The 26,504-nt window shown below is 38.7% G+C and overlaps 1 protein-coding gene across 6 annotated transcripts in view; it reads left to right on the top strand.

The window, feature by feature from the left end:
* The first annotated feature begins 785 nt into the window (after positions 1–785).
* The window catches only part of LOC120301151, a 31,881-nt gene continuing 6,162 nt past the window's right edge, over positions 786–26,504 (top strand). Inside the window, exons 1-12 of one of the 6 annotated variants that reach the window (XM_039327964.1) lie at positions 786–1,852; positions 6,866–6,973; positions 8,216–8,291; positions 9,576–9,732; positions 10,966–11,011; positions 14,643–14,701; positions 14,849–14,884; positions 17,742–17,794; positions 19,431–19,494; positions 22,756–22,952; positions 24,837–24,882; positions 24,982–25,047. In XM_039327964.1, coding sequence (XP_039183898.1) covers positions 1,816–1,852; positions 6,866–6,973; positions 8,216–8,291; positions 9,576–9,732; positions 10,966–11,011; positions 14,643–14,701; positions 14,849–14,884; positions 17,742–17,794; positions 19,431–19,494; positions 22,756–22,952; positions 24,837–24,882; positions 24,982–25,047 — 945 coding nt within the window. In that variant the 5' untranslated portion in view covers positions 786–1,815. Of the gene's footprint in view, positions 1,853–6,865; positions 6,974–8,215; positions 8,292–9,575; positions 9,733–10,965; positions 11,012–14,642; positions 14,702–14,848; positions 14,885–17,741; positions 17,795–19,430; positions 19,564–22,755; positions 22,953–24,836; positions 24,883–24,981; positions 26,431–26,504 lie in introns of all 6 variants that reach the window. The other 5 variants (XR_005554818.1, XM_039327963.1, XR_005554819.1 and 2 more) reach the window with 5 other exon arrangements.

Raw genomic sequence — 26,504 nt, forward strand, 5'->3', positions numbered from 1 at the left:
GGAGGGGCATGGTTTGGTGTGCTGCCTGCATCCCATGGATGGGGCTTCACATGTTTCTTGGATCAGTTTCTGGCATGCTGCAGCACAGTGCCGGTCCACAGACCAAGGGTTGGGGGCCCTGTTCTAATGTATCTTGGATATATAGAATTTTAGTATATTTCTTCTTTGTTTGATCTTTAAATCAGTTACTATCTATTTATTGGTGTTCTTTCACATACCAATTTGAGTTTGGAACTTCTTTCTGAATTTGAAGATTTGGGGGGGGGGGATTTTCCTTGTTTTTCCATGACTGCTTCCATCTTCCTTGTCTTTACGGATGTTGATACTATCTTCTAAAAGATTTATAAAATTATGCAATAGAATCTTGGGGAGTTAACAGTAACATAGAAGATATGGAATTCTAGAGAATTAAAACCATCACAGACAAGCAAGGTGCCATAGCACTCCTATGTGTAGGGCTCAATTCACAAATACAATAAAAAAGAGAACATGTGTGAACTAGAAACAATTTGACTGCACTCAGTAGTAAAGTTAGATGCCTAGTTAACCTTTGTAGAATCTTTATTGTTATGAAGAAAAACCTGCCAAACTTGGCAGACAACTTATGCTGTGTACGTGGCAGCCAGCACTCATTGGAGTTAAAAACTGCTGTTGGTGGCCTCCTTCTTGCAGTTCTCTTATTTCTTTCTAGAACAGGGGTCCTCAACCTTGGCAACTTTAAGACTTGTGGACTTCAAAGCTGGCTGAGGAATTCTGGGAGTTGAAGTCCACAAGTCTTAAAGTTGCCAAGGTTGAGGACCCCTGTTCTAGAATTTGTGACTGATTGAAAACAGCTACTGATTGAAAAGAGCTACATTCAAAGACAAGGCAGGTATTTAACAAACATATTAGTCACATGCATCATGAAGATGTATGATGACAGACCGTCCACTGTAAAATATTCAAGTGAAGTTTGATGTTTGCTGACTTCATGGACATGCCCATGCAAGGTTTTTTGTTTTGTTTTGTTTTTAAGTCAGATTTACTCTTGCCACCCTCAAAGATGTTTCTTCCGCTTCCTATTCTGCTTTACATCCAGGGCCAGCTTTAGGTTAAGACCAAGTAGGCACTGGCTTAGCTGCCAAAATTTAGGGGGCTGTGCCAATGCTGCTTTTCCTTCTGAATCATTCTAAAAAGGAAAATCTTGTATTTTGGCAGAAGGTGGTGACATTCAATCAATGTGGCTTAGGGGCACCACAGACCCTTGAGCTGACCTTGCTTACAACCTTGAATTTCCTGTTGGTTTCCCATTCAAGGATTCCACGGGCATTCTGCTCCAGGTTAGACCTTGCTCAGCTTTCGAAATGAGCCAACGTCGGTTAGTAAAGTTTGCCACTTGTCTGGGCTCTCAGTTTTAGCTCCGTATTAAGGAGATTTCATCGAACAACAACTGATTCCTGGCGAGCAGTGGCGGGGCAAAACATCAACGTCGGACACACGCGAAAGAGATGGGAGAACAATTAGTTATCCCGGAAGATCTAACAACGTTAATCATATCCGGGAAGGATACACGCTGAACTTTTGGGCTTATTTTCACCTCTCTCCAAACCCTGGCAAGTTCGACTGAGCCGGCCCGAAGATCGCTTCCATTCTCTTTCACACACTCCCCCGCCGGAGAAATGGTACCTTCCAGAGTTTTGCCTGCCGCCGGGTGTTTGACGGAGAAAGTCGCTCGCGGACAGTTTTCATCGGGCGGAGGCGGGAGCGGAGGCTGTGTCCGGGACGCTGGGCTGAGCCGGAGTCTGGGGAAGGCAGAGCGGAGCAAAGCAAAGTAGGATGAGTGGGAAAGAGCCGCTCTTGGGCGCTCTGAAAGGTGAGTGAGGGAAAGAGAGACTCGTGACGGGTTGTGCGAAGAAGGGGTGTTTGAAAAACGAAGTGTTGGAGAGAGCCGAGTAGCCGTCTTACGTAGCGTTTGGGGCTTAAATGGAGCGGGGTTCGGATGGTCACCCAGTTGTCATGGAGAAGAAAAGCCCGGTAGAGATGTCAGATGAAAGCAGTTGGTTCTTTGTTAGAACATTGGTACCGCCGAACCGGACACGTGTTCTCCGCTCCCCACGTTCAAGTGATTACAGAACTCTTATCTCATTTGTGGCAATATTTAAGATTGGATTTCTAGATTCCAGTTAAGAAGGGGATGGAATCGGGGAACTGCTCACCAGAAGTCCAAGCAAAGTGTGCAGGATAAATGCTGGGGTTGGGACATTGTATAGTCAATTACAGGTCTCTCCCCCCCCCCCCAGTAATATGATCACCCACTCATGAAAACTTGACAAGATCATGGTAGACAGACAGATGTCCTTCATTCATGGGGATACATAGAAGAGACAATTTCATGTTTGCTACTACTTTGTTACTACTGTATAGATATGCAGGTAAGAAACATCACCTCCAGTGTCCTGCTTAACTAAAAATATTTTTAGTTGTCATATTGGGTTACTTCATTTAATGTCCTGTCCATAGCTGTAGCCATTTTTGATGCCCAAGGACAAAAATGTGTATGGAATAACTATTAGAGTAATTTCTTATTGTTGTCTTCATGTCAGCCTCTACTTTTTAAAATGCTATTTCCTGCTGGTTGTTGATGACCATCAGTAAGAAACTAGGGGACTGTATTTTTGTCAAGCTACAAACATTGATTTTTTTCCAGCCAAAATATCTTTTTTTCTAACTAGATAGTTACTGGACTAGCCCAGAGAGAAAAAAATGTGCAAATACTGAAGTTCTCACTGCTCCTTTTCCATAAAGAAAACAAACTGCAGTACAGTTGTAAATCCTCTTATATTCTATAGGATTTTTCCCAAAATAAATCAGATAGGATTGTAGTCTAAGTGTGCAAACACATAGGATAAAGTATTTTTTTTTCCTAGAAGAACGATGTTTTATCATTTTTTTTGAATCACACTAGTATAAATTGGTTTGCATGACATAACATGAACTTTTCTAAGGTCTGAAATCATGTGAAGCTAACAATTTAATTTCCTATCAATATCTTGTAAGAAATATATGCAACCATTACCAAGAAAAATACTACTTCTTAATTTCTGTAGTGGCTCTTACTTGTATGAACAATATAATTATGTTTAGGTTTTGTCTCAAGACATAAAATCTTCATAGATTACAGATCTCCCCATATATCTATTTTTTGCAGTGACATACTGGGGATTGTTAAAAATGATGAGTTTGATTTTAAGTTATTTCTTCATTTAATGATTTGTCCTATGGGTTTCCTTATCCTTTTTCTTCAAACTAGTCTTGCATGTCCCTACCTGGACATAAATGACATGCAACAGAGTGGGATTTACTTCAGTAGACATGCATAGGATTTTATTGTGATTTTTATTCTTTTGCCTGCATTCACATAACAACTAAACCACGGTTTGGAACCATGGTTTACATAGTACTGAATTAACCTATGATCTGACAACACAAACCATGAACTTGTTATTTGGGGAACCTCCTGGACTCACAGCTCCTGTTTGAAGAGCAGGTTGCATTTATGGCTAGGAGCGCTTTTCTTCAGCTTCATGTTGTATATCAGTAATGCCCTTTCCTGGATAGGGAAGCTTGCCTCTTAGTCATTCATGCCCTGGCCATCTCTCATTCGGTCTCTCATGCTCTGGACTATTGCAATGTGCTCTACATGAGTTTACACTTGAAAAGTACCCGGAAGCTTCAGCTGATACAAAATGTGGCCATGTGAGCAATCTTGGGCACCAAAGAACAGTGCATACAACACCTCTGCTGCCTGAACAGCATTGGGTGACAGTTTGCTTCCAGATCCAATTCAAGGTGCTGATTATGACATTTAAAACTCTACATGGCATGGGACCAGATTACTTATGGAACCATCTTTTCCCCTTCATATCAGTCCATTCTGCCTGGTCAGGCAGGGAATTTATACTGCAGACCTCGTCAGTTAAAGAATTCCATCTGCTAGGGTCCAGGAAGAATGCCCTTTGCTGTTGCCCACTGCCTTTTGAAATATTCTCTCCCCCCACCATCCCCAGAGGCAAGGCAGGCCCCAATTCTCCTGGCCTTTCAAAAATATCTAAAGACCTGGCTCTGCCATCTCATTTAGGGCTCACAAAAGAGACAAAACCATGGGCTGGTTAGTGCCCTGAAGGCCCTCCCTACCCCCCACTTTTATTTACCTTTTAATAATAAATTTTGCTATCCTTGCCTCTATTTTAATTTTTTTATATTCAGTTTTTAATATTTTAATATTTTATTTGTACACCACCAAGAGTTCTTCTGTGAGGGAGATGGATAGTTTGTAAATTTGATAAATAAACTTAACCACATAGGTTGGGTTCATACAATACACTGCACTACAGTCTAGCCCAGATGGTTCTCGATAAGTAGTATGTATACCACTGGTGGGACTTACAAGTATAATCTAGCTGGGCCTTGATTACTTGATTATAGGAAATGATAAGTGTAACAACAGTGCCTAGATTATATAAATGATGGCGATAGGGGATAAAGTGAACTTTTAATTTCAGTTATGAGGGATCTAGTTATAATAGTTGTGAGAAATGCACATTTGGAGGAATCTACCATTGCTCGTGGAAAACAAGAAGGATCTGGAGTGGCTTTGACTCCTGAGATTCAAAAATGAAAATGAAAAATTTGGATTGACCTTAACATCAAGAAAACAAAGGTAATGACAACTACGGAGAACATACAGGTCAGATTGTAGATCAACAGTGAGACCATTGAAATAGTAAAGAATTCATCTTCCTGGACTCTAAGCTCTAAAGTCCTAGACCAAACCTCACCTAAGATATTACCTGAAGCCAAGATCACAAAACAAGGACTGTCATATTTTGGCCATGTCATGCTAGCTGACTCACTCAAAAAAATCAGTCATGCTGGAAGCGATCTGTGGAAAAAGGAGAAGGGGCCACCCTAGTATCCATTGGCTGGACCCTATAAAGGATGATACCAGGATGACCATGGTGGATCTGAAAGAGGCACTGCGAGACAGAGGAGCACGGAGAGTGCTGATCCATAGAGTTGCCAAGGGTCAGACACAACTGAATGACTGATGACAGTGACAATAATGGAGCCTAAGCAAATTGATATAGGGTGATTGATTGATATAAATGTTAAGACTTACTCATAAAGTGAATCCATGTTAGCTCAACATTTTATATATAGCCAGGTATTATAGTCTGTTCCTGCAATTCATTTCATATAAGAAACTGAATACTAAGCAGTTGGGATTATATTAATGAGCTTCAATTGTATATTCAGTGCACTTTCTTGTGCAATCTTAAACTATTTACCAGCTGGGTGTTCCTTGCAGAAATCAATGATCATTAGATAGCAGCAAAGAATTAGTCTTCTACAGTATATTTTTCTGCTACCATCTAGTAATGGTCCAGATTTTGGCTGCCCAGATATGATAACTCTATGTAACCACATGTACCACATTGTACCATGTTGAACATTTTGGCAGAAGGTGAGATAATTGTTATAAATATTCAAATAATACACAGTCATCATCTTTATAGACAGAGGGGAAAGGACACAGGATCTGTTATACAGTACTGTTATTCCATTTAGTAAACAAAAAAATAGCAGGAAGAACTCTTTCCTAAAATAGTCAATGAGTTTAATAGGTGGAACTTGTATTCAAAGGAACAGTCAATATTTGCATCATCACGCCTATGGTTGATGGCTTTTTGCACACATTTATATTAAATATTTCTTGCTTGTTTTTGTAGGTCCAAAGTAGCAAAAGCATTTTATAAAAACAGCGAATACCATAAATTAGTCTTTGTGTGCAAATGCAATTAAAAGGGAAGTCAGCCACCTTAGAACATTTCCAATGGATATGCTCTTACTAATGAAATTAAAGCAGAAAGAGAGAAGGAAGTAAAATCCTATACCTGCTTCCTCAGAAAAATTGAGCCTTACTGAATGTAATGAGAATTGCATCTAAACAGGTGTGTCCAGCACAATTTAAATAGACAAATCACTTGATTTAATCTGTTTAATCTGCTTTTTTTTATTGAAAATTTTTAAATTTTACAAAACAATACAGTTCCCTTCCCCGACCCCCCCCAACCCTCCCATACCCTCCCCCGACCTTCCCAGAGCTGAATACAGGCTTAATTAAAAAATTTTCAAAAAATCTTAAATATAAACCATTAACAAATCTAAATACATTAATTAAACAAGTTGTGAAATAGTTAACAATAATATATATATAAAAAGACAAAAATACAAGGAAATACAAGAAAGTAGGAAGAAAGAAAAAAGTAAAAAAAAGAAAAGTATAAAATCTATAAAATATCTTAAATTTTAAATATAAATTACTGTTTAATCTGCTTTAATCTATTGATTTCCGATGTGTTTTCAGCCAGCAATTAAGGTTTTGAAACCGAAAACTCCAAATTCTTTCTTCCAAATAAACATAGGATTGCTTGATTTGCTGTATGTTGTAATTTATTTCAAGTTTACTTGTTCCTCGTTTGCTATACCTAAATTGCTGATGGGGACAACATGACATTTCTGCACCTTATCATCTATAAAATTGCCCAAACTTTCAGTCAGGTTTAAGAGATCTCTTTTTATCCCCAGTGTCAGAGTTTAGTGAAGCCATTACATTGAAGAGAAATAATGGGTTTTTAAATAATTCTAAATAATTGAGATAATGTGTTAACATTTTTATTCTATAAAATGAGAAAAAAAGATTTGTCCCCAAAATCACCATGTACAGTACTATATTTTCAAAAAAGGTTTTTTCTACAGCTATTTTAACTCCTGTTACTGCAATCTGCATTCAAAATGCAGTTTTATAAATTCTATTTTCTTGCAGTGTGCATTCTCAACTTTCAGGAAAGCAATAGTCCTTACACAGATTCCTGTCCTCATTTACAATCTTTTTGTGAGATCCTGGAAATGATTCTTCGGAAAGGATTAAAACGTGAGTAATGTTTTTTGCTCCACAGCTTAATATTGAGAAATACACTTGAAAGGTTTGTTGGTTTTGAAGGCCTGATTTACAGAAAGTCATGCTAATGAGGAAATATTTTTCTTGAAATCAAAAAGGAAAGCCTAGATCTAAAAATATTTGCCTCAGTATAGAGCAGTGGTTCTCAACCTTTCTAATGCCGCGACCCCATAATACAGTTCCCCATGTTGTGGTGACTCCCAACCACTTATACATCACCAGGTGCCAGGGGTGTGGCCAAAGAAAAGGGGGAAAAAATGGCGGACAGCCTTGTTTGGCAACCCCCGTGAAATGGTTGTTCGACCCCAAATGGGGTCCCGACCCACAGGTTGAGAACCACTGGTATAGAGGCTGACTAGCATGAGCAATACCAAATTATTGTACATTGGGCCATAGGAACCACTGGCTATGAGCATGGTTTATTCCACTAATGGATTAGAAAGGCTATAAGGCAGTGGTTGGATTCAGCCAATTCGTACCACTTTGGCAGAACCGGTAGCTAATTTTTTGTTGCCCAGGCCCAGAATGGACTTCCAGAAATGGCATCCACACACAACTGGTTGTTCACATATTTGAATCCCACCACTGCTATAAGGTAATGAATGAGTAATGAATTAGAAAGGATATAAGAAGTCATACTTTGGACCAGGAGTCTCCAAATGTGGTAACTTTAAGACTTGTGGATTTCAACTCCCAGAATTCCTCAGCCAGCCAAAATTCAAATCAGGATTTTTTGTATGTATTTTACATATTTAATCTATTATTAGATTAAATAATAATATTAGTATTATTGATTCAATATTCTTCTTCAGGATTCAGACCGTAACAGTTCTGTAAAGTATAGTTTGCGAAACATATGGCACCATTAGGAAACTGTTGCATGTAACATTTATAAAGTTCATGTCTTGCAGGCTTCAAGGATATATAAATATGGGTAATCAAACTGTACTTTGTGTGAAAGACCCCCAAAATTGTTTTTAAATAATAAAACACTTCTTTACAATTGGGGAAGGCACAAAACATTGATGTGTGCACAAAACAGAACCAGGTCATTCTCTGCCAATGCACTATGAACCCAAGGTATCATCTAATTATAGGTCTGCTAAAATGACTATCTCTTATCAGATGATAAAAAGTCGTATGCTGGGAGGTAAGGGATATAATCACTTCTCAGTCTTACCATTCTTGCTAAACGATGTCTTTTACCCACTTCAGAGCCAGTCCTGGGATTCAAGAGGAAGGACTATTGGCACTGGCTAGAGCAGCTTCCACAGCAGGAAACCCACCACAGGTGGGTAGTCTCCTGTAGCCTTTGATGATGCTGTAAACGGGAACTCAGAATATTAGATTCTGTTCTCTCACTGTTGCAATTTGAACTCAAAGTTCCCAGACTTGATTTCCTTCTATCGTTCCTATCCAATGAAAGCTCACGTCAGCTGGAAATAATAGGAGTTGTAGTCCCATATTGAAAAAGTAGGAAATGGCAAGTCAGAGATGTTCTAACTCAGTGGTTCTCAACCTGTGGGTCGGGACCCCATTTGGGGTTGAACGACCATTTCACAGGGGTCGCCAAACAACGCAGTCCGCCATTTTTTCCCCTTTTCCTTAGCTGTGCTACTCCCTTTTATTCTATTGGCTTTTGAAAGCCAATAGAATAGACTCTCTTGAATAGAGTCTAATTCTATTGGCTTTCAAAAGCCAATAGGAATTGTCCAGGCTGTCTCTGCCCTGCTGAGCCCGCCAAAAGTCCCATTCTGCAAACGGTGCTGCACCAGTTGAGTAGTCCTCGACATACGACTGGTTGAGTAGTCCTCGACTTACGACCGGTTGGGGGTCGCGGCATTAAAAAGGTTGAGAACCACTGTTCTAACTTAATGCCTTTCATACTTGTTACAGGTTTCACTGACACCGTACCCATGATTGCTTTTGAATTAGGCATGGAGAAATTGTGTTTTTTGTTATTTTATAAGCTTCAGCATAATTTTAACGAACAGTAGGGTGAAATATTTTCTTTTTGTGAGGAATTCACAGCTGCTAAAATCTCGTGACTTGCTTCAGAGAAAGGATTCATGGAAGGCACATACAAGTAATCCTCATTCAGTGACCACTTGTTCAGCGACCATTCAAAGTTGAATAAGAAGACTTATAACTATTCCTCGTAGTGCAGAATCCCTACAGGCACATGATCCCAATTTTGGTGCTTGGCAACTGCTTGCAGTTATGACAGTTGCGGCATCCCAGAGTCACATGATCACCATTTGGAATCTTCACTGCTGGCTTCTGACAAACCAAGTCAACAGGGAAGCTGGCAGGAGATCACAAATGGCAATCATGTGACCACAGGATACTGCAACTAATGATGGCAGTTGGAATTGCCTCAACTGCCATTGTAAGTAGACATGGTCATGTGATGTCATGTTTTACAACTGCAGCACACAGCAAGTTGCGGATCCCAATTGCCATCGTTAAGGGAGGACTGCCTGTATTATTTTGCGCCTATTTTAACACTATTGAAACAACATTTAAAAATACTCAATAGCAGAGACTGTGGTAACAAGAACTTTTCCACTTGTAGTAGAACCCTTCTGTCCATGATGATTGAGAAAACAAGTTCTTGTGAGAAGGTGCTGACAGCTCAAGGAAGAGGGCGGTACTTCCTGCGTCTGGCTTTGAATGGGAAGTTATTAGCAGTTGCTGTTCAGCAGCTCATCAGAACTCCCAGGCTGCTTGAGGTGATTACATAATCCAAAAGAATTAAGATAATTTGAATAATTACCATACTTTGATTTGTGTCTTTGTCTTTTTGCTTGAGGCCTGTCCTTGAACACTAGATACAGGCAGTCTTCAATTTATGGAGACAATTGGAACTATAATTTCTGTTGTGGGTCAATGTGGTTGTAAAGCAAGCCAGCACATGACTGGATCCAGTGCTGGAATCTATGATTCCAATGTTGAAATTATTATCTCCTATAATTAGTATGATTTTGGGGAGGAGGGGGGGTGTCAACAAGGTTTATGTGGTTGGAGAATAGATCTGTAGTATTGTAATATTGATTGACTTACCTTGGACTTCAACAATCCAAGGTCAGGGGTTGAACTGGAAGACCTCCAAAGTCCCTTCTAGCTTTATGATTCTATGATTCTAACTGAGATAAGTCTATCATTTTGGTGTTGCATCCGAATACTGACTTTGACGTGCTTTTCTTAATAATAACAGCTATTTTGCATATCTTTTTCTTTGTCTACAACACGGGTGTCAAACTCGCCGCATCATGTGACGTGTCGCACTGTATCGCAACTTTTTTCGCATTGCTGGAGCTGGGGTGGGCACAGCCTCTGCATGATGCAACTGGCCCGTGGGCCGGCAGTTTGATACCCCTGGTCTACAAAGATATGTTGCTTCCTGGATACAAAATGAGCCATTTCAGTTCATTTCAGTTTGTTGATTTCCAAAATGTCAGTGTTTCACTTTGACATTTCTGCTCTGCTAACATCTAGTTTGTTTTGCTTTCTGTTCTGCCATTCCATGCACAAATGGTGTAGGTATCTTTGCCCCTCAGATCTTTGCTTTTCCTCCCAGGCACAGCTGCATTCAGACATCACTTAAATTTTAATTACATCAAAGGACCAATGCGCCTTGTACTTGTCCTCTGCTTTTTTCTGGTAGCACACTGGATACTTTCTTAATGGGAAGCTTATGTTGCAATAGTGTTGACATTGTTCTGACTGGAAATGTCCAATTGCGTTGGGTTTTTTTTAGCAGAAAAATGGAGTGGGTTACTATTTTTACATCCTGTGAAGTCTTGACAGTTTTCCAATATTCTACATTTAACATGTCAAACCTCAAATTTACGCTTTTTGCTTGATTTGTACTCATTATCTCATATTATGATACACATATATTTTTCAGCTTATTTAAATTATTCTTAGTATATTGTATGTTTGTTTTTATAATCTGATTTCAGTGTTATGATCCAATAACATCCATCCTGAGCAATGAAGAATTTTCAGGTAAAATTCTGTTCTATCATTATGCTACGATCTCAAGATGTCTCCTTGAATATATCATTGTACTGTATAACAATTTTGGAAATTAATTAATTTCACCTAGCTCATGAATTTGCACATACTTTTATGCCCAGAAAGGTTGGCAGCTTTTATTGTAATCGTTTTTTAAAAAAATATAAGTACAGGTAGTCCTCATCTTACAACAGTTCATTTAGTGACCATTCAAAGTAATGATGGCATTGAAAAAAGTGACTTATGACCATTTTTCACACTTACAACTGTTGCAGCATTCACATGGTCACTTGATCAAAATTAAGATGTTGGCAACTGACTCATATTTATGACCGTTGCACTGTCCTGGGGTCATGTGATCCCCTTTTGCAACCTTCTAACAAATAAAGTCAGTGGGGGAAGCCAGATTTACTTAACAATCTTGTTACTAACTTAAGAAGTGCAATGATTCACTTAAAAACTGTGGCTAGAAAAGTTGTAAAATGGGACAAAACTCATTTAACAAATGTCTCATCTAACACCATAAATTTTGGGCTCAATTGTGGTAGTAAGCTGAGGACTACCTGTAACTTAAATTTTGCCAGGTCTCTTGGAAAAAGTCCAATCCAAAAAAATGTTCGTGGCCTTTTGTTATTGTGCTATATTTAAAGGAGAAAAAATATTCAGTTTTAATTACTCTCCGTTTTGTATCTCTTGAATAGCCTTATATATTCTTACATATTCTTTCCCATTTCCTATTTTCTTCCTATTTTGTGCAGCCCCTCTCTTTCTAGTAATGCTTTTTTTAGCTCTTGCTTGATTCTTTTTTGTTCCTTTAGGTATCCTAAAACTCTCTTAGAATCTTATGCTGATATCTCTCATTTGGAATCTTCTCCTTTCTCAGACAAGAAAAAAAAAATTGCTAATACAGCTTTCCACAGCTCCATGCTCTCCAGATGCCCAGGACACCAGCAGTGTAGTGTACAATTTAATTTCATGGTATTGTTCCCTAGCAACTTTGGGATATCCTATTCCCTACCATCTAAATTAAGGAAACACATTTTGCTGCTAATAACAATTTACGACTATCTCTTGCTGTGAAGTAACTTTCGCCATAGGGATGTAGAAAAGTGCAAATCCATCTTGTCTTCATCAAACTTTTATATGAGGATTCAGATAATTTGCACATCAGCTATTTTCAAGGCATTTTATGAAGCACTTGTCTATACATTCTAGTCATCTTGTGAAACGCCCAGAGTGGCTATTTCACTCAAAGAGCTGTGGAGGAAGAGTAAAATAATAATTTAATTAAGTGATTGGAGGCTTCAAGCTCGGTATAAAAAACTTAGAGGTGCTGGTTTATTTTATTTATTTATTTACTTATAAAATTTATAGGCCTCCCATCTTATCCCAAGGTAATGGTTGGGAGAATGAAGTCCAGTACATCTGGAGAATTGCACACTGAGAAATGAACAACAGAAAATAAGTTTACTATAAATTTGTTAATTTTGAAAAATCATATGATATAGTAAATAACCTCGAATTATAAAATATTCTGCACAAATATGAAGTTGATAGTTAGTGAATGTGATAAAATAGCTGTACATCATGGAATTAAAACATCCAGGAGAATAAATGTAATGCTTATGGTTAGCAAATGGCTCAACCCTAAACAATGAGTAAGGCAAAGGTGTGTCATGTTACATTGGGTTGTTTAAAATTTGTTTATGAAAGATGTTTTTAAGTGCTTGTGGCAATATTGGAAGTTTGTTGAGAACCTGAGTGTTCCTATACTGTTCTGCGAAAACAATGCTATGTTGTTAGCTGGGCTCCCAAATGATTTGAAGTGAATCTTCCGTAAACTTGAGTGACTCTACAAATGGAATGGATCTGAAACTTAATAAATCAAAGGAGTTATATTTAACAGAGAAGATTGAGTGGAGAATAAATGAGAAAAAAACAAGAACAAGTAGAGGAATTTTTATACCTGGCAAAATGTATAATAAAGACCGATAAGCGAATGGAGAAACTTTATGACAAATAAATAAATGCAGGTTAAAAAGTGGAAGGCAGTAAGAGTTCTATTGTGAGAAATGAATGATGAAAAAACAAAAATGTTTATAAGAGCATGTTTCTGTCTGATTTTTATATGCAAGTGAAAGTTGCATATCCAAGTGAAAGTTGGGTATGTTAGGACAAGAGAAATAAACTGAATACAGTGGGAGAGGAAACTTAAGGACTGTGTGGTAAAAGAAGGGGTTGGTCAGGAATGAATAGGTGCTAAAATATTGTTACAGAGAATACAAAAATAAAGTGATTTGTACCAATAAAAAGTATGTTGTGCTGACTTGGTAATGTAGCCACTCAGAATTGCTCGCTATAGCAAGATAATAGGAGCTGCAGTGGCACAATGGTTAGAATGCAGTACTGCAGGCTAACTCACTATTCACTGCCAGGAATTGGATCTTGACCAGCTCAAGGTTGATTCAGCCTTCCATCCTTCTGAGGTCTGTAAAATGAGGACCCAGATTGTTGGAGAGCAATAAGCTGACTCTGTAAACCGCTTAGAAAAGGCTGTAAAGCACTATGGGGCAGTATATAAGTCTAAGTCAGTGGTCCTCAATCTTTTTAATGCCGTGACCCCCAACTGGTCGTAAGTCAAGGACTACTCAACCGGTTGTAAGTCGAGGACTACTCAACTGATGCAGCACCATTTGCAGAATGGGACTTTTGGCGGGCTCAGCAGGGCAGAGACAGCCTGGACAATTCCTATTGGCTTTTGAAAGCCAATAGAATTAGACTCTATTCAAGAGAGTCTATTCTATTGGCTTTCAAAAGCCAATAGAATAAAAGGGAGTAGCACAGCTAAGGAAAAGGGGAAAAAAATGGCAGACTGCGTTGTTTGGCGACCAGCGTGAAATAGTCGTTCGACTCCAAATGGGGTCCCGACCCACAGGTTGAGAACCACTGGTCTAAGTGCTATTGCTATAAATTTAATAAATAAAATATAGGCAGAATGAATGAATTGGACTACAGTATTTAAAATATTTGAAGGATTGAGAGGAAAGGAAGAGCAAAAGTTGTGGTTGGAAGGAACTGAGAAGTTCCTCTGAAAGAAAGAGGCCACAATTATGAACATCAATGTCAGTGTATGAAATAATGTATGGATGTGGTAGAAATAAAAATAGAAATATATACCGTATATAGAGAGGAATAGTAAACAGTGCTGATGAAAATTAGATGTAGCTTTATTTCCTTTTCTTATCTCAGGTCTTGATTTCCTTGGCTTAACTATAATTTACTCCTTTCAGCAGTTTATGTGAAGGCACTTGTTCTGAAAGTGCATAGCATTATGGGTATGAATATATGTTTCCTCCTCACTCTTAGTTTTAATGTGCTTGCCTTCTGATTTGAGATTAAATTTTTCTAGTTTATAATCCTGCCTAGTTTTTCCTAGTTTATAATCCTGCCTGTGTTTGACATTTGCTTGAATGTTATCTTGGGAAGTCTGAATCTCACTGCAACAAAATGTCCATTTGCTGTGCCCCCATAACCATTTCTATGACATTCTAATAAATTACTACAGTACTGGTCAGTGATTGGGTAATGACCTAAAATCTTATATATATTTTTTGCTTTCCAGAGCCTTTCTTCTCCATGATGTTGGTGGTTACAGAAATGAATTTCTCCTTAGATTTGCAGGTACAGTAGTTGATAGCTTTGGATCATGGGTTGTTTTTTTTTTTGTATCTTTCTTATGATGGATTTGTTGATATTCTTGCTGTTTTTCAGCCTTTCAGTTTAATCTCTAATTATGGGTATCATAGATTGTTGAATTTCTGTTTGCAGAATTCCAGTTTCTTGGATGAAAGCTGGCAACTTCCGGTAAGAGATGTTTAATTTTTCTTTCTTTGATGCCTCCTATTATATAATTAATTATATATATTAATTCTCCTGTCCTGATTTATAACTCATAATATTCTGCTGTTCTCTTTTTTACTGATCATGTGAGCCTTAATATTTTCATGAGTGGAAGGCCAAACTGGCATTTCATCTTTGGGTCTGGAATTTAATTTTTATACTATCTTACACAGAACTGGTGACAAGGACACGGAACTTTTAGAAATCTGCATTTGGGGCATGTTTTTGAATTTGATAATGAGATTTTAATGTGCTTTCTAATCATGCATCCAACCTCAGTTACAAAAAAAAATGTTCTATGAAATTTGAGCCTCAAGTTCAAACAGTACTTCTCTTGTTATGTATGTTTTTGTTGAAATTTTAATATTTGCCTTTTCAGTATTTCAGTTGTATCTAAGGGTTTAGAGTTCTGATTTTTGCTGGATCGTGGAAATAGGCTGTCAGTTTAATAATTGTTCTTAAATTGTATCTGTTATAAACATGTTTATAATCTTTTGTGGAGAGAAAAGATACTATGGTAAGACGAAAATAGTTTCATGCTATTGAATTGAGCCTCAGGCTGACCCAGTATGTTTCTAGTGCATTAAATCGAGATAAGCTTCTGCATTTGCATAATTATGACTTCTTACAACTCCTATAGCATGACTAATTGTGAGAGGTGCTGGGAGCAACATACAGACATGCTATGATTGGTTTGCCCTCTTAATTCTCAAAATCAGGATAATTTAATTCAAGTTGTGATGAAACTAAATCTGCCTTAGAATCCTGCTTTCCCTACAATTAATGCTATTGTTTCACTCTATAACAACAATTCTGTTTTTTCCTTTGTGAATAAATGGACATTTCAAGGCTTCGGTGACTTTTATAAAGTCCATTTCAAGTGCTTATGCACATAGAAAAATACATATAATTTCTCCATAAACATGACAGGTATACAAATAATTGATTTACTGTAGCATTTGCCATTGAAATCCTTGACTCAGCTTTTTTTTCTATCAAATACAGCTATTTTCATTACGTTAATTCCATTAGTATTAACATTAATTTTGGAATCTATATGGCTTGTGCATATACAGTTTTATTTTAAATTTTCTGCATATCATTCAAGTTCTTAACTAGCAATATGGCATCCTATGCATAAAAAGTGCATATCCTAATCAACACACCTCTGGCATCATCATTCTGCAAATCTTATGCAGCAAGTAAGGAGCAAAGGAAATGTCACATGTCCTTATCTTACCACTTCCACTTACCACTTCCTCAGTGTTAGACCTTTTGCTAAGCATTCCATTTATCTTTGGGCATGCCTTATTTACAACTTATGTACAACTGTTACCACGCTCAACAACTGTCAACTTTATATAGAACATTTCAAGTGGAAGGTTATCATTTTGTTGTACTGTTTCTCAAAATCAAGTGTACAATAAACCTAATTTCTTACGTTCATGCATTTCTTCTAATAAAGATCACAATTATATTCTGTGCACAAAATATTGCAGAAAATATTGTATCTTGCACAAAATATTTCCCAAATTTTATTGTTACCTTATGGAAGAATAAACTCACCACCCAGAGTAAGTAGGCTTTTAAGTGTGCTTTTTTAGTCACATTTTTGTATTATTTTATGATGTTGCTTGTAAAGGGCCCAGAGCAGGGGTAGGCAACCCAAAAGACTCAAAGAGCCACTTGGACCCGTTTCCCACCAAAACAAAACACCGGGAGCCGCAAAACCCTTTTGATATCTAAAATGAAGATAACACTGCATATATCCTTTTTTACCTTTATTATAGGTGTGTGTGTGTGTGTATGTATGTGTGTGTGTGTGTGTGTGTGTGTGTGTGTGTATACACACACACACACACACTAAAAATAAAAGTAAAAATATGACTCTTGGAATATCCATACTATTAAAACAATGATAAAGAGAATGCTTTAAGAGAATAAAATTACATACACACAAAGGTAAAAAAAGGATATATGCAGTGTTATCTTCATTTTAGATGTCAAAAGGTCTCTCTCTCTCTGTCTCTCTCTCTCCCTCCCTCCCTCTCTATCTGCCCTTGGTCTGCCACTCCTCTTCCCCCACTCTCTTTCTTTCTCTCTCTCTTTCCTCTCTCTCCCTCCCCCCTCTCTCTCCCCCTCCCTCTCTTTCTCTCTCTCTCTTTCTCCCCCCCTCCTTCTATCTGCTGCTCACCTGGCAAGCTTCAAGCTGTTGTCCAACAAGCTCAGGGGTAAGCAACCTCGTCTCTTTTATGACTCATGGACTTCAACTCCCAGAATTCCTGAGTCAGCCTAGCTGGGTTAGCTAGCTCTCTCCTGCCCTTTCTGCTTCCTGCAGAGACGCAGCAAAGGGAGGAGCTCCGCCCAGTAAGCTTTTCAGCTCCTCGGAGAACACTGTGAGTGCACTCTCTTTTACACACATACACACACACACACACACACACACACACACACACAGAGAGAGAGAGAGAGAGAGAGGGAGGGAAGCGCAATTGCCTCTCTTTGTCTCTGTCTCTCTCTGCAAAGGCAGAGGAGGCTGGGAGCCACGGGGGAAGGCTCAAAGAGCCGCATGCGGCTCCGGAGCCGCAAGTTGCCGACCTGTGGCCCAGAGTCACTGAGGTGAGATGGACAGGCATAAATCTGATAAATGAATAAATTACCTCGCCAGCCTTGATACTTCATCCCATTTAATAGAAGCTATGTAAGAGTGGATGTATGTAGAGGCTCTATAGAAGCAAAATGTTCCGTTTTTGTCAATGGTTGATTAGCTTGATGACAGAGGATTTCTTCAAATGTGCTACTAACAAATTGTGTTTTCCAGGTGTGCCAGACTTATGAAACTGTCCCCTGCCGAGAATTGGGAATGGTGCTGAGGTAAGATATTTGGCACTTTCATATATCGCTTTCCGACCCTTGGTTTTAGCAGCCATGTTTAATATTTAAATTTAACCTGAAAGTTAGCACTAAGATCCAATCAATAAAACAATTGCTGGATTCATAGATCATACCAAGCTATGATTTTTAATTGTAGTTAATTGAATAAATCACAGTATCTGGATTCATATACAACAATGGCATAATAAACTATGGTTTAGAAATCATAATAGTTCACTAAGCCAAACCAATCCAAATGTTGTGTTTTGGCACACAATGTTAACTTAGTTCTATGTATTCTGCTCAACTTTTGAGATTTCAGTGGACATTGCTGAAAAGGGATATGAAAAAAAAAACCTACTTGGATAAAAGTTCAACAAATCATAGAAACTGAGGTTGAAAAACTTTCTCAGGAGAATATAATTGGGCTAGGTACTACTATATTGGCTTGGCTCTTATGAGGTTGAAGAAGCGAGTTTATGAGAATTCCTTGAAAATCAAGTTTAACATATATACATACATACATACATACATACATACATACATACATACATGATAAACTCTGCATCCATCAGTAAATTCTGTGTTTTTATATAATTGAAGTATACTCAGTTTCTGTTTCTGTTAAAAACAGCTGTTTATTAAACATTGTTCAGCATTTTGTTCTTGCAATCTATCTGTCAGATAGATTTGCCTTTTGTAAAGCCTGGACATTATATAAAAGAAGAAACCAATTTGGAAACGAATTTGAGAAAAAAGATGGGAAAGGAGTACTTAATATGTTTCTTGTATGTAAATTACCTCCTCCAAATTATTCTGACCCCTTCCCAGTGTAACTTCATATGTAGTATTTTGAACTTAGTGGTGGGTGAGCTAAACAAAAAAATTATGGGCAGGAAAAGAGGTTTTGCTTCTCTGCTCAAAATTAATGATACACTATTTTTAACTATTTCCAGAAGATGTATAGGGTTTATATCTTCACAACTGAACTTCTTTGCAATATCTCAACTTAATGCATTTCCATCAGCAAGTGGTCTCAAGGAGCTAGACATTTGAACTGGGCCCTCCTCAATTAATTCAGTACATATATCATACCAACTTTCCATTTCCATTCCTTTTCCTAAAAAAACCCCCCATCTGACATCAGATCTTCATCATAAGGTAATTTCCAGTACAGTATATAACCAGTTTCAGGGTGTTTTGATCTGCAGCTCCCATCATGCCTTAGCACTAGCTTTGCTGGCCAGATGGAAGTGTAGTCTAAACCATTCAAACAAAAACCTGCTCTACAAGATCTGCTTTCTCTGCCCCGTGTCCACTAACAGTTGTTGATGCACAGGCATTTTTGATCTGGTTTCCTTTTCCCCTCTTGCCAACATTTTGTAACATCCTTCAGTTTACTAAAATATTCAGGTTTGGAAGAAGGATAAGATTTTGTATGTTGCTGGACCACCTGCATCATTGACCTCTGGGTGGAACTCTCTTGGTCTTTTATGTGTGTTTTGTGACTAATCGGTGTATTATTTTCCTAATGTGCTGTCCCCAACCTCATTATTTTCTCCTCCCTTCTTTTGTTTGAGTTTCTAACAATTCAATTTTTGAAGGATAGTTCTATTTTTTTTCTTTTTTATATCAGGTATTTAAATGGACGGATTTTCATAATAGAAGTGCTTCCAAAGACCCAGGCAGAAGTGGATGAGGTAGTACTAGTTGGTGATGTCATTGATGAGATAAATGGATCTTCACTAAGGAATGCATGCAATGGACAGGTATGGGAGGCAGGAACATCCTGATCCCTGGAGATGGAAGAGGGAAAGTTGGTGTATTGTCTGCTACTTTGACCTGAAAAGAAATGGAAGAGATGGTTGGGCATTGTTGCTATAGGAACTGTACTGAACAAAAACTCTTGGGTTTGACCTGGAGATCAAGATGAAAAGTCAAGGCGGGAGAGATCTAGAAAGACTGGGAAAGAAAACGTACCAGGTTTTTAAAATCCTTTTCTTTTCACTTTTATGAGATTTCTACTTAGGATTATTATTTAAGATTTCAGAAATGTAAATTTTGGATATTAGTGGGTTATTTAAGGGCTAAAGAGTTAAAACAGTACCCCACTATTAGCATACTTTCCCATCCCCTCCCCTTCCATATTATCCCTCCATAAGATGACCTTCTACGAGAGTCAACATAGAATGTTCAGATACAAACTTATATGTCTGTTGCATGGAGATCATGAAGACGAATGGGTGGCTTACATGGAATAGTGATGCTTAGTGTCAATGCACAGATGACTATTTAGTCTACCTTATCTTCCTCAGAACAGATGATTCATTTCTACTCTTATCTCAGGAACAGTCTGCTGAGGCAGAAGGATCAAGACTGTTTTATACAGTATGTAAAAAAAATAGGAGAAAAAAGAGGGCACCTGTCATAGCCAAAGAACACTTTGGAATAATGGTTCTTAGCATTACAAAACATAACAAATAACGATTAAAATGAAGTGTGGATAAAGAACGTGTCATCTCTAGAACTTTTTAAAGGAAAAGAAGATTTAAAAAATCATCCGATCTTGTCTGAAGTACCTATCACTCTCAAATGGTTATGTACAATTCTGTAAAGTAATATATATATATATATATATATATAGAAGCTTCTCTTAGGAGGTATGGTAACACCTTGTTGCAATCTTTTTTTTACTAAGAGCCAATTTTAATTCTTTGAGTATAACTATATATAGGCCAGCGGTTCTCAACCTGTGGGTCGGGACCCCATTTGGGGTCAAACGACCATTTCACGGGGGTCGCCAAACAACGCAGCCCACCATTTTTTCCCCCTTTTCCTTAGCTGTGCTACTCCCTTTTATTCTATTGGCTTTTGAAAGCCAATAGAATAGACTCTCTTGAATAGAGTCTAATTTCTATTGGCTTTCAAAAGCCAATAGGAATTGTCCAGGCTGTCTCTGCCCTGCTGAGCCCGCCAAAAGTCCCATTCTGCAAACGGTGCTGCACCAGTTGAATAGTCCTCGACTTACGACCGGTTGAGTAGTCCTCGACTTACGACCGGTTGGGGGGTCGCGGCATTAAAAAGATTGAGAACCACTGATGTAGGCAAAACAGCATCTTCCCATTTTAAAAAAGAGGCAATGATACGTTTGGTGGGACTGCGCTATTTGCAGAAGTATTAAAAACAAAAGTCTTTAGAAACAAGGGAAGGACACTCTAAAACAGACCAACAAGGATATACAGTGGATGAATCCAGAATGTTGACAGATCCTGAGAAAGAAAAGTGATGGAGAAAGGGAAAGGATGAAAAATGTGAATGAGCTTCCGGGAAGGTAATAGAAACTGAAGCACTCCACACTACAACATTTTACTGAAGAATCTGTTAGTGATCCACATATTATATTACTGAGCCAGTTTTGATGTAGTGTTGAAGGTGCTAGGCCTCTCTTAATTATGAAAGCCAAGTAGTTGACTTTGAATCAGTCAATCTCTCGCAGCCTAACCCACCTCACAGAGTTATTGTTATGGGGGGGAAGCAGATCTATTAATATGTTTTCCATCTTGATTTATACATGAAAAAGTTGGCATAAAATAATAATCCTTGGTGCATGTTAAAAATTGGAAAAGAACATAAAGTATCAAAGTTTGAAAAATCTAAATTGAAAGATTATAGCATAAACTGGCCACAGTAATCCCAGTCGTTATTGGCACACAGGTGCCATACCAAAAGATCTTGGATGCCACATTGAAACTGTGTGTGTTGACAAAATTTTCACCTGTTAGTTATAAAAGGTCACATGGTTTGGATCCACATACATTCTATACAAATACATTACTGTACACCATCCTAGCTTATTGGGAAGAACATAATGTGTATGGATGCTGACACCAACTAATGAACTGGCAGCTGTGATTTCATGTTGGATATATAATAATACTCATCGGCCAATTGCAAAAGGCAGCTTTCTTTGGAACAGCATAGATCAGTATGGCGAACCTATGGCATGCGTGCCAGAGGTGGCACTCAGAGCCCTCTCTGTGGGCACGCCCGCCGCCGCCAGCATTTCGCACAGGTCCATTAGGCCACTGCTGGCGCCTGGAGCAACAGCCCTGCCCAGCACAAAGGAGACGAAGCGGCTGACTAGCAAGCTCGAGTAGAAGTGGTAGAGCATGCTTGCTGGCCTCTGTGTGTGGGGGCAGATGGTGTCAGGCAGCAGCCACCCCTGTCTCGCCTTGCCTTGCCCTGCAGCCATGGCACCCCCACTCTACCCCCTGCCTCACCCTGCAGGAAAAGCCTCCTGCCCACCACCCCACCCACCAGAGATCCCCTGGATCTATCCCAATCCTGCCCAGCCCCCACAGGTGTCCCTCCCATTAGCAACATCAAGGTGGCCACGCCTACCCCAGCCATGCCCACCCAGTCTGCCATGATCACCATAGCCACACCCACCCACTGAGCCATGCCCCCCCGCTTCCCCCGTAGGGCACCACAATGCTGATGTGGCCCTGGCACTTTGCAATAAATAAGTGGGTTTTGGGTTGTGGTTTGGGCACTCGGTCTCTAAAAGGTTGCCATCACTGCCATAGTACCTTTCATATCATTAAATGACAATATCTGCCTATCCCAGGTCCTTGAGAAGGCCTCAATAGGTGAATAAAGATGCCAAATCCAATCTAAACATCTGTTGACTGTGGGATTCACCATAATAAGAATATGCTAGTGAAGGACATGTTAACTCTTATATGCTCTGTGATAATAACTGAGATACTGTGTTATGATTTCTAATCACTAGGAAAATACACAATAAGTTAAGCTTCACTGACATATCCTAGTAGCAATCAGAGTGACCATTTAGATCAGCTTTCCCTGGATCCAGATTTATTACAAGGACAGGGAATAACTAATCTAATGGATGATGTTAGGAGGCCTTTGCTGATCATCCATTTATCTGTTCATTGCAGGCTGGTTCAGTACTGCAGAAGCTGAAAGGCAAGCCACTAAGCTTTCGCCTTATCCGGTGGAAATGGCACGATGGAGGAATGTACAAGCCATTGTTGCCCTATCTAAAAGTTCTCAGAGAAAAAATCCCCAGCTTCCAACTCCAGCATGAGCACAAACCTAAAGAAGAGAATGAGGAGCGAAGTTTGCAAGGAGGCAGGTAGTGGCTGCTCAGGACTATTATGAAAACAAAAGTGTGGCAGATTTTCACAAGTCCTATCTTATCATCACTGGTTGGGTGCATAGGTCATTCCCCCAAATCTAACCCACCAATCCTTCAGCTGTCGCAGTTTGCGGTCTCTAGTCTGAGAGGCAATCCTGGAAGGGAGCCAGCCTCTTTCAAATGTCAGATAAAGGGTGGGGGACACACATACTTTTGAATATCCCTCCTGAAACAGAAGTCCAGCAGATCTCACAAACCTCATTTCTAGTGGCTACAGAAAACATGGAGTTATAGGTTGCCTGAACTGAATCATCAGCAGATTGTAGATGCATTAGGAGAGTGCTATGGGGAATCTTTAGTTTTACGAGTGGGTTTTCCCTATGGGTGCTATAACTCATGGTTTGGCTACCTGTTACAATAAAGGTAGTAGATTTGGAGTAAAGGTGGAAAACAGTCTTTAATTGAGGTGGACCACTTATGGTCAGGTTCAAATTTCTTTGTGCTATCATTTGCCGTAGGCAGAGCAAAGTAATGCCTTGTGGCGTTTGTAAGACCACATACACAATTTCTTTTGAGTGCAGAAACAGAATTAGATTTAGAGAAGACATTATAATATATGCATTGTTCTCTTATAAAGCTGTATCAACTGTGACAGGGAAGTCATAGAAGCACTAGTAAATGTTGGCGAATAGCCAGCTGATGGTCAAACCAGCCTAGGAAATTCTATTCTATTGCTTAAAACAATTTTTTTCAGCCTGTTCTCATACAAGCTGCAGCTTTAGCGCCCTTATGGTGTAAAGGAGATCTTGCTCCTGGAAGTACAAGATTCAGTGGAAGGGAAATGTTTTGCATTGTGGAATGTGAATGGCACAGGTGTGTTTATATGGCTTATTCTCTATATAACGTATCCCAAACTGGGATAGATCAACTTCTTCCATTCACCATTTTCATCTATTATTATAGAGAAAACTAATAACGCAGGTTTGCATTTCTCAGTCACATGTGTGGCGTGCCATCTAGGTTTTACTCAGCTGCCTAGTATAAATTTGCTGGTGATGATTATAGACCAGCTCTCTGGAAGTGTTGGGGATGCAGTTGTGAATCCTGGGAATTGCGAGTTGAATACTAAATAAATATTTTTTTTAACTGGCAATATACAAAATTAATTTAGTGGAATGCACCTCCCTTCCTGAAATAGGGAAGAACTCCATGAAAACTAGGTAGGAGAGCAGAGCTGTCCATGCAGGTGCATGTCCTGAAGCAAAAGAGTGGAGAATCTCAACCGATCATTTCCTGGACTTCAAAGATTTGAGTTCATATCTCAGCAATAAAAACAATATTTTGGATTACTTAATACTCCTTTTCTCTCATTATTTGAATGTATGTTTATGATTCAGGCTGGGCAAAAGTCCCATAATATGAGACACCACTCGTCTTTTTAACAGTTGTTAGTAGTCATCCACTATATCGTTTTTGCTGTTCTTATTATTTAATAGTTATTATCATCTGTATTTATATGTTTTACCTTAACTGATCAATCAATATAAGAGGAGTCCTATTAACATATATATGTCCTTCTTAGAAAAACAGAGCTTCAGGTTTCTGTCTTGATGATACTAAGACCATTTGATTGCATGATTAATGAGACATGATAGAACGACTGCCTACTTAGTAGTAGAACTACTCTTCTTGTGCTGTCAGTAAGGACTACTGAAACGAGAGGCTGAGGAAAAAAGCGTAGCTCTTCAGTCCTAACTTCTGTGAAGGCAAAGAATTTCACTTTGCTTTTGGAACTTTTTCACACGTTGTATCTTGATTGTGAAAATAAAGAAATTGTACACAGAGTTCTTGAACTAACTGTTTAATCTCATCTCTCCATAGACTCCTGTACAATCTGAGGTACATAGGCCAGGCCAATGTAGGGAAGGTGAGACTATGTTTCTAAAGAGAAAAGGGGTTTGTTCAGTTTTCAGTAGTACTCTGCATTTTTCTCACTTTTTTTTTCATCTCTTGGTTTCTTTTCCAGTATGGAGGCAAAGAGATATTAGACGTAGGCATACCCATGGTGTTAGATAAGTGTTTACCACAGCAGGTAAGATCCATGCTGGGAATAAGAGATGAATGTTTATCAAACTACTTTATTTTCCTCTTAAATCATTATTTTAAATTATGTTTTTAAATAAAGAAGCAGATTGAATGTTGATCACTACAGCCCATTGTGATGGCAGTCTTGATAATTTAATTAATAAAGCCAATAGGAATTTAGGTGATAGGGTTATTTGAAATGAGAAAACAGCACAGGTGATAAGGCTTATATTTTAGATAAAAACATATTTCTATATAACAAATTCTGTAATCCTTAGGTCTCTGAGACAGAACGTGGCTGAACTTTTGTTTTTAATAGGAAATGCTTTGAGAAGTGCCATTTAAGTCATGAATGAGAAGTAAATCAGGTATCAGAATTTTGTAGATTAGAACTAGTAGAAATCCACTGTTTGAGGCAGATATAGACAAATGCCATTTTGCAACACATTTACTGACTGAACACCTCAATGACCTTTTTTTTCCCATTGAGAAATAGTTCATGAAGGCATGAAAATATTTAAGCTGATAGGGGGAAGTTGGTCCTACTGAAGTTCAGTTACGGATTCTATTCTGTTGCATGATGGTGAGTTCGGCCCGATACATTTAGCAACTCATCTTCACGCAAGTGAATTTCTCCTTGATCATCCATACCTTTCCAATTGACTTCAGCCCTCTTCATCTTCTGGAACAGATTTGTTACAGTAAAGGGGAATCTATTTCGTCAATTATTTCTATTCTGCAGATAGACAGTTCACAAAAGCCGATTGTTTTTTTCCATGTACCATTTTTTTTAAAAAAAGAATGAAAGTTATAATGGATTAAGGTGACCCCCATACTTCATCCTCTATTGCCAGGCCTTTATATTATAGGTAAATTCACATTAGGAAATCATGGGAGGCAACAGTGGATATGGAGGTGCCTCAATTGGTGCACTGCTTTCATTACCATTCTCTAACAAATACTATCCTTTACAACTCCTGGCCTTGCAGGAATTTGCCACTAACCAAGAGGAACCGTAGATTGTTCTATGAGGTGGTGGGTGCCTCAGGGATAGCAAAATGGAGGAAGGAAGATGGTCAGTTAAGAAGTGTGAAATATATGAATGAATGAATGAGTGAGTGAGTGAGTGAGTGAGTGAGTGAGTGAGTGAGTGAGTGACCGACCGACTGACCAAGTAGGGAACGTGGGGAATGATACAGCTCCTTCTACATCAGGCATGCCAGACGTGAGAGGGGGAGTCCAATAGATTCCCTGTGGAGGGATAGCAATCACCTCTACAAGCACAGATGAGTTAAAGGAGATCTTGTGAACTGTTGGGAATTACCAGCAGAAGAGGGGAGTGACCCATCTTACAGCCCACAATCAGTTTCCTCTGAGAAGTTATGAAAAGGTGAGGAGTCTGAAGGGAGGGTGATGTGAAGGTATGGTGGAAAAGACCTTTGGAGATTGTGCCAAGGGATGCTG

This window comes from Crotalus tigris, unplaced genomic scaffold, assembly GCF_016545835.1.
Source record: "Crotalus tigris isolate CLP2741 ecotype Arizona unplaced genomic scaffold, ASM1654583v1 scf7180000024370.6872682, whole genome shotgun sequence".
In the NCBI taxonomy this organism is placed as follows: Eukaryota; Metazoa; Chordata; class Lepidosauria; order Squamata; family Viperidae; genus Crotalus; species Crotalus tigris.